Source organism: Lampetra planeri, chromosome 49 (assembly GCF_965212315.1).
Source record: "Lampetra planeri chromosome 49, kcLamPlan1.2.h2, whole genome shotgun sequence".
NCBI lineage: Eukaryota > Metazoa > Chordata > Hyperoartia > Petromyzontiformes > Petromyzontidae > Lampetra > Lampetra planeri.
In genome coordinates this window covers 7,353,201-7,365,766 of record NC_136155.1, presented here as the reverse complement: position 1 = coordinate 7,365,766, position 12,566 = coordinate 7,353,201, and the positions used below count along the sequence as shown (strand labels likewise).

Genomic DNA, 12,566 nt, shown 5'->3' with positions numbered 1-12,566 from the left:
CATAATATGTAAGTGACTGGCAATATCTGTCGGCATTCATTACATCTGGTTTCATCAGCCCGGTATTTTCCAACAGCAGCTAAGAAGGGGCGCGCCTGATCAGGCTACGTTTTGGTGACCACCTGAAGTTGGGAAGCAATATTTACCTGGATCCCACTCGTTGTCGATTCAGTTTCAGTCTATTGTGAAGTAGCCTGCAAGTCAGGTGTCATCAATAAAAACCACGCTCACCGTTTCCGTGACAGACATAACACATCTGGGAAACGGAAATGAATAATTCAATTAAGAGGTAAGAAATCATATAATTTAAAATATCAAATTGATCTTTTAAAGGTTTTAGCCAATTAAGGAATCCAAAAAGGGCAAGTGGTAGTGGTAAAACACACCATTTCCCAAGAAACACTATATTTAAATATCCAATTAAAAAATATGTATATATATCTGCGCCATCAATCAACAACGACATTGCACGGAGCAAAACACAGCATTGTTAAGAGAACGTGAAGAGCAGACAAGGCACAAGAAGACAAAAGAGGTCACTTACAGGCAAACGATGTCCATACGTCGTCTGCCCACAATGTACGGAGGTCGATCCAACAGCCGATGGGCTATAGATTTTGTATTTATATGCGGAGACACAATGCAATCTTTGCTTATTATATACACTTTTACCCAGAATGCTCCACAGCAAACGCACTGAGTTTGTATCCAATAGTCGTCTTGCGTTAACTAGAGTGACGTAGCTTGTATGCGGGACACTTGCCAAATAACATCTGGTAACTCGGCAGCGTTTGTTGAACAAGCCTGACTGTTGATGAGAACCCCAAGGTCAAAACCAATTGAGGCTTTGATTGATTAAGCTAGTGCTGCTGGATGCTACTGGAAAGTCAAGGCCGATGGGGAACCTTTTATTCATAAACATGGAGACATAGAGGATAATTCTGCTTATATATGCTTTATAATATATTAGGGTTAGAATTTAGTAATGATCGAGGTTTGTAAATTATGCATTCATAATCGAAAGGTTGTAGATCACTACATATTTGTATACCAACTAGGAAAATACTGGATTTTTACTCTTGTGTCTTCTAACATACAGGCCCTGTGTTGTTCATTCAGGTGAGAGCTTATTGAGACTAATTGCGTGTTTTTTTGAGGGAGAAAATGGGAATGCAAAGTATGGTCCAGAAATAAGAATCTTTAAGAAAAAAATTAAAGTCAAAGTAAATTAGATAACTTGAACAAGGCCCAGGCTCATCAACGGAAATAAGTAATTTATCACAGAAAGCAGAAAAAATTCAATAGCAAAACAAAGCAAAGGGGGGAAAAGGGACATGAGCCATTAATGATGTAACACGTGGCAACAATAAGAAATCTTCTTGGTTCTTTCGGTAAAGTCACGTAGAAGGGAAGTAATAAAATAATAAAAATAAAACATAATAAAATAATTCTCACGACGTTTCGGCCACAACGCAAGCAGCCGTCCTCAGGTGAAAACCAGGTCTGTCGAGGCGACAGCGTCTGACGCTGGCCGAAACGTCGTGAGAATTATTTTATTATGTTTTATTTTTATTATTTTATTACTTCCCTTCTACGTGACTTTACCGAAAGAACCAAGAAGATGAATCCCTGCAGTCACGAACGCTTTAAATCGAAACAATAAGAAAAATAATTTCAGAAGTGGTTTTGTACTGAGGGGTCGGATGCTGAGTTTAAACGAGATGCAAGATCGTTGCAAGTGTGAGAAGAGCATCGTTGGGACATTATTTTTTCTCCCCGCTAAATTCCTTGCTGAGAAGGTTTGGGTGGTGGGAATAAAATAAAAGTCCAGGCAAAATATTCCCGGAAAGGTTCGGGATTAATGTAATTGTGAGCTTACATCTACACACACGCGGCTCTGTGCCCCGTCCCTGCCTTTGTCCCCAGACCACCCCTAATCTACAGTGCGCCGAATTTTCAGTGTTTTTGCAGCCGTTTCCAATATTGTATGGACTTTATTCAAAGCCACGATTTCTGTGACCCCGCCCCCCCGTGACCTCTGTCACAAAAGTGCGGCCCTTCAATTTGGATATCGCGATGCAGCGTCGACTCAGCATTGCCAGCAGGCTTCATCAACATTGTGTTTTGTGCATTTTTATTCATACACAGCCCATTCATACGTATGTGTGTATTGTTGTATATCCATCTATATATGTATATTGCATAAGGTACACATACATGCACATCAATCAAATTGATCATTCGTTTCAGCTGTGGTGGCAGGTGACATTGTCAAAATATATGATCCTTATGGCGGTACCCCGGGGTTCCAAATAATACGAAATGGTCGAGGCAATTAAATATTTCTGGGACACTATTTTTTCTAGGGGTGTACTTAACGCCGCGACTGGGGTACCAAGCAATCTGAAATCAGTGCTACTTCGCGATGTCGAACCGCCAAACATCAGCATAAAAAATTCGTTATCGAAAAAATCAACTTTGAATAGTGCTTCGTGTACAGCTCGTCGAGATGAGTCGATTGTCGCATCGCCGACCATCAATCGTCTAAAGATGACTGCATCACGGACATTATGCGAGAGCCGGGGTACCGCCATAAGGTTCATATGTTCAGAAAATTTCCGAAATTGCATACTGTGACCTTTTCATGCATTAATTATTAAAATCAAGATCACGTAAAAGAATTGTTGGTTTAAGGTGATTTTGGGAGTCAAAGAAATCCCAAAATGTGTTTTAAATGTGTACATATAATGTTGTAGCAGTCACATATTATATATCATAGCAGTCCATCACAGTGTGTGAAAGGGTTAAGTTAGATCAAAGTATTCTTGGTTCGATAATTGTTTTTTTACCCTTTTATCTGGCAACAAAACTGACACCTTTTTTTTACAAGGAGTCATGTTTGCATTGACCACAATACTTGCGGTCGGAATGCAAACAAAAAACACAACTCTGATAATGTATGCACTGTCCTTGAAATTGATTGGTCCACACCCGAGACAGCTTTTCTTAGAGCCTAGTCTCACATGGTGTTGGACCAGATGACGCCAAAAGGCGTATAAAAAAGGTGTCAGTTTTGTTGCCAGATAAAAGGGTAAAAAAACAATTATCATATTTTGCTACTGGCAAAGGAGGTTCCAATGGTATTCTTGGTTCTTTCAGTAAAGTCACGTAGAAGGGAAGTAATAAAATAATAAAAATAAAACTATCAAATTCTCACGACGTTTCGATTGCAGCACAAGCAACCGTCAACAGAACTGTTGTGTTTGTTTCACACCTGTTGACGGTTGTTTGTGTTGCGATTGAAACGTCGTGATCTATTATGATTTTTTCTACCTACGTGACTTTACCGAAAGAACCAAAGGGTATGGATTTCTGAAAGCTTCAAATCAAGATTAAATCGTTTCAATTATGCAGTAATGGTCACAGTGAGGCTGTCATTGCTCATTGAGGGATCGGGAGTAGCACTCAACTCCATAGGCAGGCGATTCATGACCACATAAGCCATTGCCTACGAACGCATCACCCTGAATGTGCCTGATCTCGTCACATCTTGAAAGCTACGCAGGCTTGAGCCTGGTCCAGGAGACTGCCTGGGAATACCAGGTTTTCAAGGCCATTGCAGATCGTGGGTGTCAATGGACCACCGCTTCACCACATTGGTCAGTGTCGGTTGAAGTCGGCTAACATAGACGTCGGTGGTATAGAGGTACAGTACAACGGCGGATTATTCCCCAACGCCTTTCTGCTGCATAGCCCCTGCAGCCTATAACAGCGCGTGGTGGTCACCCAACTTGGCTTGGCTTCCGAGATCTGATGAGACTGGGGCGCATTCTGGGTGATCTGGTCATAGGCCAGGGCTGGTACAATACCAGCTACTTGGAATTCATTCATGTATCCATGACAACAATGTGGGTGCTCCAGTATAAATTCGATGGCAAATTAGACCCCATTCCAAATGAGACACCAAATAACGCAATCACAGCACAATGTAAAACCCCAAAAAACTGTGCATATGCGCGCGCATGTGTGTATGTGCGCGTTTGGAAAACGGCGTGCAGTTTTCTCTCCGCGGATGCTGGGCACGGCGGTGGCTCGCTACAGCTTCTCGGCGCGCGACATGCGCGAGCTCTCGCTCTCGCAGGGCGACGTCGTGAAGATCTACAGCAAGAGCGGCGCCAACCAGGGCTGGTGGCGCGGCGAGGTGGACGGCAGGGTGAGGCTCGGCCGGCAAAGCCGCCACTACCCCCCCCCCCCCCCCGGTGATAGCGGTGCCAGGCGTAAGCAACGTCCGTCCGGTACTCGCCGAGCTGCATTGGTTTCCAGTTGCCGAACGAATACATTGCGAGGTCGCGCTCATTACACACTATGGGCTTGCCACAAATGAACCACGATACCTCGCTGATCTCGTTAAGGAGCATAAATCATCACGGTTGTCCTCGCAGCAGCGGCTTTTGGCTAGCCACTGAAAATAGACGGTGAATGCATCGTGCGTGTTCAGATGTGCTTCTGCGGCCGTCTGGAACGCTCTTCCTTCCGATATTAGCAAGCTGCTGGAGCTATGCACTTTTAAATTATATAGAATGAAAATCCATTTATTTAGAACAGCTTTTTGTGTTATGTTTGTTGTCCTTCCCCCGTACCTCCGATTATATTAGCACAGTTGACTACGTGCGGTGCGAAAGATGTTCAACATACATACAAACGAAGCAAACGCTTCGGACCACAGTTCTAGAGTGCAAGGGGCCACAGATTCATGGACGAAATGTGGATGCACCAAATACCAGCTGGAATTCAGATCCGAATGAAAAGTCAAAACGATTACTTAGCGAATTAATATTTCTCATCTCTGTCTGCTCTCAGTTAACTATATCTCTGTGTTTTCTCTACATCTCTCTCATTTGACAATATTTCTGTCTCGCCTAGCATCTGTCATCTGTCCTCTCATTGCACCTCTTTTTTGGCCACATTTATCGATAAAGAAAAGTGGACAAATTAAGTTGCATCTGAATTACGATTCTAATTTGCAGACATACTATGCCCCAAGTACAAACACCACTCAACGATAATCCTTCATCGTCACCAACATCTTTCAGGTGTCTGAAATGTGCACACAAAATCGCGTAGCTGGCACACCTGGATAAAGTAAAGAACCAGAATAAAATTTAATGACCAATCCATCGCCACAGAGACCAAGTTGATAAATGATGTACCAGCATGTCTTGTAAGACTCCCACCCCCTCGGTGGCTAGGAGGTGGCATTACAGAAATTGGCTCCTAATCCGTCCATGTGTTTTTTTTTTTACTGTGGATTTGCTCCAGATACAGGCTCCTTCTACATGAAATATCACTCATTAAAAAGGAATTAGCCTCACATCCTCATGCCGTATCTTCATAAAATATATGTCATGAAATTCACCGAGGCTTCTCTAGCTATACTGCACTTTGTTGAGCTATCATTTGTGGCCAGGTCACTTTTGCAAAATAAGTGAAATACCTCAGTGGGCTTTGTCTGGTAGGATGGGGATGGTTTAGTTTAATTTGTGTTTGGGTGATGTGTTTACCTTACATGTACTTTTCACTCCAAATCATTTTTTTGTACTGTTAGTTGTTGTTACGTTCCTACCTGCCCCGAATGGACATCTGTGAACAAGATCTTTACAGCTCATCGGATTGCTACAGTAAAAATACATATTCTGATTCTAAATGGGGTCATTGTCATCTTAGCATGTGGAATTGTGTTTCCCAACTTATTTTCCACACTCTTCGTCTTACCTCTATGTTCATATATCACGCTGAAAATAAACCCGGGAATTCATTACATTTCTCTCTCTCTCTCTGTTGTATTCCCACGTTCATTATAATAACCGTGGCCATTCCAATTAACTGCGCTCAGGCTCTGACCGGTTATTAAATCATGTATTAATATAAAATTGTCTTCCTCTGTATTGTAACTGCTGCATTTCCATGGACATCATCGTAACCGTGCCGATACAGAACCAAACAATGGTTAGCTGGACCCACAAGATAACTGAATCTCGCTTGGAGCCAAGCAGGGCCAGAGGGGGTGCTAATGATGCGTTCACTGCATGCGTGGCCAGTCAGTACAACTCAAGGACAGCATCACCGCGTCATCTACGGGCGTCTCGACTTGCTGAATGTGTGTGACGTCTGTCAGTACCCCGTGAGGACACAGCATCCGCCCACATTATCTGCTGTGCATCTTAACGCGTTCATCGCCTTTGTGATGTCAGTGGCACGCCTTGGCTTCTGCAGTGGGAAAAAAAAACAATCTGGTACCTACTATGATAGTCCAATGAGAAGTGGTTTATCACGTGGAAAATTATCGCAGCCAAATTAGTCTAGAAGCATATTTCTGGAGTAATAATCCGCGCGTCCATGGAAAAAAAACATACTAACTCCAAATATACAGGCGTCATGGTCGGATTGAACCCATAACCTCCGCCATACCAGGTGAGGTAGTTAACATCTCACCAACTAGCTGAGCACGCCTCGAGTGCAGCTCGATTGTGTAGTGGAATAGAGGCACGGTATTTATCTTTGGGTTGATTCCTTGTGTGCGTGCGTGTGTGTGTGTGATATAAGCATGTGTGGTTGTGTTTTAGGTTGGGTGGTTCCCGTCGACCTACGTGGAGGAGGAAGGGGTCTAACGGAGGATTGTTGCTGCGCTGGTGAAATCTCTTGGACTACGCTTTCGTCAATTTGTGAAAAACAAAGAAGCCCATCGCGGCATGGCCCACTGATTGTTTCCCTGTGGTAATCCCATTTGTTTTGTTGCAGCTGCTTTACATTTTTGAAAAAAAAACATTACAAAGTAACATTTTCTACCCCTGGGAAACGTGTATTTACGAAGATAAATGTTTTGTCATTTATGTAATTGATACGTTACATTTGCATAATGTGCGTGTTGATGAACACATACCACCGTTTATTAGGGAAATGTTTAAACCCCGTCTATAAAGCCTTTTTCGACGAAGAAGAATGATGTAACAATAACTTTTGGGCATCCAATAAAATATGATAGCTGTTGAAATGCTACTCACATAAATTATGAGTACATTTATATTTAGTTTGCAATGGATGGAAAGGATTTGGTTTTGTTTTATGGAATATTATTATTTTAGATTACCTGCAAATTGTTTTAATTGTTGCAAACTTATTGCACTATAAAGGTTATTAAAATAAATGTTGTGCCACATTGCTGTGTATGCAACACCTATTCTGGTTATGGTACTAAATTGTGATTAGAAATAATTACAAAATAAAAGAGCATAACGTTAGCTCCACCAATGAAATACATTTTTCTTAGAATAGCAATTTTAGGTTCTGCGTGAAAATACAATTCGTGGCATTACGATTGCATGAGATGAGCGATTCAGACTTCAAACGCATTCCCTTTTGAGGCTTAACTTGCGAACACACGGATACATTTGATGGGTATCTGATATGCATACGTTTGCAAGCGATACATTTGGCTTCAGGTTTTCCCATCTGATAACTTCATACAAGCACTAGTTATTCATGTGTAACTCTCGCCAACCCTGATGGCTAGTCAATCAAAGAGTCAAAGGCCACGCAAAGTCAACCTTTCCCTGTTAAAGAAAAATTTTCAAAATTTTCAAGTAAGCTTACGATGGTCATGTTAGCGTTATAATCGTACTGAAATGTTCTGCGTATGATTACGTATTAAACAAAGTGTAAGTTGTCGTTCAGAAACAATCACAATGGAGGCGAGAGGGGGCTTGCCTGGGTCTCCGTTAGCACAGTTTGATGTACAGCTGTTGGTGTGCCTCAAAGTCCTATTGAGTTTGTGTCAATGCAATGAAGATGTATGCAATGCAGGTACATGGCTGTCGCCCACCCAAGTCACAAGATGCTAAATATGGCACCGTATTGATACAGAGTGCTTTGATTCTGGTATAAGGTGTTATTGCTAAAATGTGGCCATTTCGCCAAATGGTTGGTATATTGACTTTTGCTTTAATAACCACTTACAATTTATTTGACTTTCAATGCTATCAACACATTTATGATTTAGTGCGGAATACACCGACATACATTTTATGACAACCAAAAAATTATGATGGCCTTGCTATGGTCAATGTTGTTCCATTTGCATTTGCACGCTTGCAGATACACTCTCTTGTTGCATTCAAGCGTACAGCAAACGCCGCTGTGAGGGTTACCACAGCGGCGCGCGGTGTGACTTCCATCGTGCCGCGCGTTTTGTTCAGCGCGATGTCCGACGAGAGCTTCTCGGTTCATTTCCTGAAGAAGGTCCCAGCGTGGCCAGCGACACGTCGGACATCGTGCAAACAACACGCCGTTGCGATCTGAATATTACACACCAAGAGGAGATAAATGTTATGCCCAAAGCGTGCCGCTTTGGTGATGCCGTGGGAAACACAATAAGTGCAATTTATGCTTCAAATTTGTAAATTCAATTGGGGGAAACGAAGATCTCGGCTAATTGCAGTGCGTGAATGATGGGGCACACACGTGAGGGGCAATGTAGGTGCACGGTGGGTTATGACCGAGAGTGTTCATAGGAAGTGGAGGTGGCTTGGGGAAGGCCAGCCTAAACACAATAGCGAGAGGGTTTGTTTTCATTTGCTTGCAATCTCATGTCTGCTCGAAAGTGGAATAAACAGCCACGGTGTATGTTTCAGACAATAACACGCAAGTGTAACATGCCTTACAGCAAGCTACGATATGCCAAGTTTTTTTTTAAATTCGGATTTATTCTAACTTGACAAAATTTGCCACTCCCATTACAGGAATCGCCAGAGGGCGATCGTGTTGCATATCTGGAAAGAGTTGTTTTTATGCATATGGCTTGGTAATATCCAAAGGCTAGTTTGCTACGTATAAATATAAATACACACACATGCTAAGCAATGGTTGTACACATCCTGGGGTGTTACCAATGTCTATACAAATGGATCCTTTGTGATTTTTTTCCCAACTTTTTTCCCCGATACTATTTGAACATTGCTTGCCGAACTTTCCATTGGACACCTCTCGGTGAAAAGAGTGCAACATTCAATGTTATATCCAACGGTCTCTGGAAGGTGATGTATCTGTGAACCTCCGGGACCCCTTCGGTTGTCCAGACGTCTCCTCTAACGCTAGGCGGCAGTGCGCCTTCCCAAGTGGTCAGCTATAGAATCGTTGATTTCCAATGCGGTAACACTGATATTGTTTTCGTTCTTAGAACTGGAATATTTTAGAATTTGGTAAAGAAAAAAACATTTTGGAGTGTTTTTTTTTGTATGTTCGTGTGTTAATTTCTGCCCGAAGAAATCATTAACTCAGTACACTTGAGAACCCTCGTTTAATCGTCGGGTGGATGCCCAGATTCAAACATCGGCGGTGCCGGGCTCAACGCACTGACAATGATGTGAGCTCAATGAGCCATATGGCCAAATCTTTAGGATTTTAGGGCCCTCATTTGGAACTACTGATAAATCTTCACCTTTGACCTGCATGAAGTCACTCTGCCCTCTGTGGTTATTTACACGTCATGGAGTGGTCTGTAGCAAAATGATTTATGCAAAATGTCAATAACTCGATTAACTTTATAGCCAGGTGTGAACCTATAGCCGAGACAGAAAACATCTCTTTTGTAAATGTGGGCAGACTGTTCACTGAAAGATGGTGCATTCAATTTTAATTTAACTGAAAAGTTCGAAATATATTTATGTATTTATTTATGCTTTTAAATTAGCATCGTGGTGTTCGTTTGTCGCTTTCATGAACTGTCTGAATGGTGCCCTGGTGTTCATGGTTAGCACACTGGACCTGAAGTCCAGCGGTCACCGGATCCATCTGCCAGCACGGCAGATGAAACAACGGTGCAAGCTTCTCAAATCCTTGCCCCAGCTATGCACCCAGCAAGAATACATGGGTACAACACAATCGATCAGCAGCAGGTCGTGTGTGGGTGGGGTAAAGTGTGGGTACTCTCACTTTTTCCAAGCTGTCTGGCCAGCATTGCAGAGTGGGCCGAAACACTCTCCTATTTAGAGCTCCCTCGAGCGGGGAGGCCCTTCCGTTAGCAGCGGCATGAGCACGTAGTTGCAGGGCTGCACCTTTACCGTTGTTGTAAAGCACCTTCAAGTGGGCGCCCACTGCTGTGACAGCACCGTGTGACGTCGTGGAACTGACTCGTGCTGTACATTGTAAGACGAGACCTACTTCATGGATGGTACAATGCTTGCACTAAAATGTATCACTTTTAATGAGTTGCAAGGCAAGTCTCGTGTTTATATGTGTAAAGAAAAGTATATGGTAAAATGTAAAAATCTATCAAGAGTTCTGTCAGCTTAAATTTGCCACAAGTAAGCCTCTTCTAGATGGCTGTTGTTCAACGAATTACCTGTTTATAAATGCAGTTCACTCATCAAAACATTAATTAAAATGTATTTCTAGTAAATAGGAAAAAATAATCCTTTGGCCTTTTTTTCTAAGTGTAAGATAAAATATATAACGTTTAAAATAAACGATGAAAAACAAATAAGTCCATTAGCATATTCCCCAGAGAAGAAACACGGTTTCCATGTAAACTCTTTAAAGAGAATCACAGAGCATGCCACTTTGTGTCCTCACTTTAAAACACAAAGTCCAATAATGTGTGAATGCTACAATGAGGCATTTGAACACTACATCTGTATTCTTCAACACGTGCCCAGCAATTCCTCTACATATAACGTCTGCCTTAGTGAAAACATTTTACTCAACATTGATAAGTGGATTTGTTTTATATATATAATGCAGCAGCTGCCTTGGGGTTAATATTTTAAAGGAATGCCTGAAAGCTTCGTCAGTTTTTTTCCTGGCTTATTTTATAGAAAACATTGCAAGCATGGGATAAAGACGAATCAACAACAATGGCATTGGTATAAAATAATCCAATACATAATTTGATCTGTAAATCACGTGTACATACAGTAAGTGGTGTGTGTATATCCAGTTAAAAGCTTTAAACTTCCATAGTTGCTTTGGGATTTATATAAGTTGCAATTCTGGAAATTTGAGAGCCATACATTTTATGGTAATTTAACATTTTGTTGGTGTATGTATATTAATGTTTTTACTTTGCTAAGGACAACATTTAAACAAACACATTACTACTATTAATTCCATGGGAAAATGGTTTTATGTTTTTTTTATTTCTTCCCTTAAATGTCTCATCTCTTTCTGACATTTGCACAAGCCTTCAATAAAAACAAATAATTTGTTTATGCAAATTCCCAGCATATTTGAAATGCCTAAACTGCAGGTTGTACAAAATACATACGGTGTCAAAAGTTCTACTGTACATTTATGAAACGTACTTATATCTGATGTATCAATGATGGCATTCCGGCAAATCAAATAAAACGTTGTACAAATGCTGTGTGTGGCTGTCGTTCTCTTGCTCAATAGCCGACATTCTGTAAATCACAGGTGTTGTTTAGTCGCAACCCAAACTATGGGCAACATCACAAACCACTGGTCTGCGCCCCCTTCAACGGACGAGGAAAAGCGAAACGACACGAACTCTTTCCTGAAGCCCTCTCGTGGTGAGCAGACCTCCTGGCACATTGCTGCCATACGCAATGCTAGAACAAATGTGTCCTGAACTTTGTGTAGAGTACACGATTTCCCCTAAAATATAAAATGAAATAAAGTGTTCCTACCCCCTCCAACGTACTTATCTTACAACCAGGGTATAGATGGATGTAGCCTTACAAATGCATATAAAAACAGGGAATGAGAAAATGGAATGGAACAGGTTAACGAAGGCATGTAATGTCAGAAAGTAACATGCAAGTTTGCTAAACAATACTAATCAACCGTCAAACGGGAAAATTTGAAAACAACAGAATGTGTACCGATACATGAGAATGAGCGGGATGGGAATTCCTCTGGAACCTTATCGCGGAAATGTGTCTGAATAACGGTGCAATTGGTGCGTGCTGTCAGGTATGGCATAGGTCAGAAACATGGACACCGATAGAGAAAATGAACACATGTTGGAATGTGGACGAAATGTGACCTGCAGGATTTGAACGTACGCGACCACATGAGGTCAGTGGAAAGAGCAATGTCCGCTTCGCAGGTGCTTCTGACACCAGTGGCATTAATTTAGAACAGTTGTGGGTGCCAATACCCCAAGCACTGTTATCGACTCTGCTGGACCTCAAAACACCCTGCGGTCCGTGAGAAAACTGTTCTGACCAACAATACAGTGTACACATAAAGTAGTAGCACCATCTATTGGTGCAACTTATTTATTGTATATAATGTATGACTTCTAAGTGGGGAGATTTTTATTAATTTGTCATCAGCCGTAACTTCCCCTCCACTAATTTCCGCTCCACACTCAAAACTCACTTATTTTCCTGAGCTCACCCTCCCCTTAATTTCCGATCATAACCGCCACCCTGACTGTTTCCTCTTCATATTCTCATGCTATGGCTTTCACCCCATTCCCCGTTCATTCAATCCATGCATCATTTACTCCCATCAAGTTCACTTTCACCGAATTCGCGCATCACAGATTT

General features: G+C 41.8%; 1 protein-coding gene across 3 annotated transcripts in view; it reads left to right on the top strand.

Annotated features, from left to right (window-relative positions):
• Positions 1 to 11,412, top strand: part of LOC144733928 (guanine nucleotide exchange factor VAV2-like) — a 235,553-nt gene extending 224,141 nt beyond the window's left edge. For all 3 annotated transcript variants that reach the window (XM_078615947.1, XM_078615948.1, XM_078615946.1), the window contains 2 exons: positions 4,059 to 4,213; positions 6,624 to 11,412. In XM_078615947.1, the coding sequence (XP_078472073.1) occupies positions 4,059 to 4,213; positions 6,624 to 6,668 (200 nt within the window). In that variant the 3' untranslated portion in view covers positions 6,669 to 11,412. The remainder of the gene's footprint in view (positions 1 to 4,058; positions 4,214 to 6,623) is intronic.
• Positions 11,413 to 12,566: the final 1,154 nt, after the last annotated feature.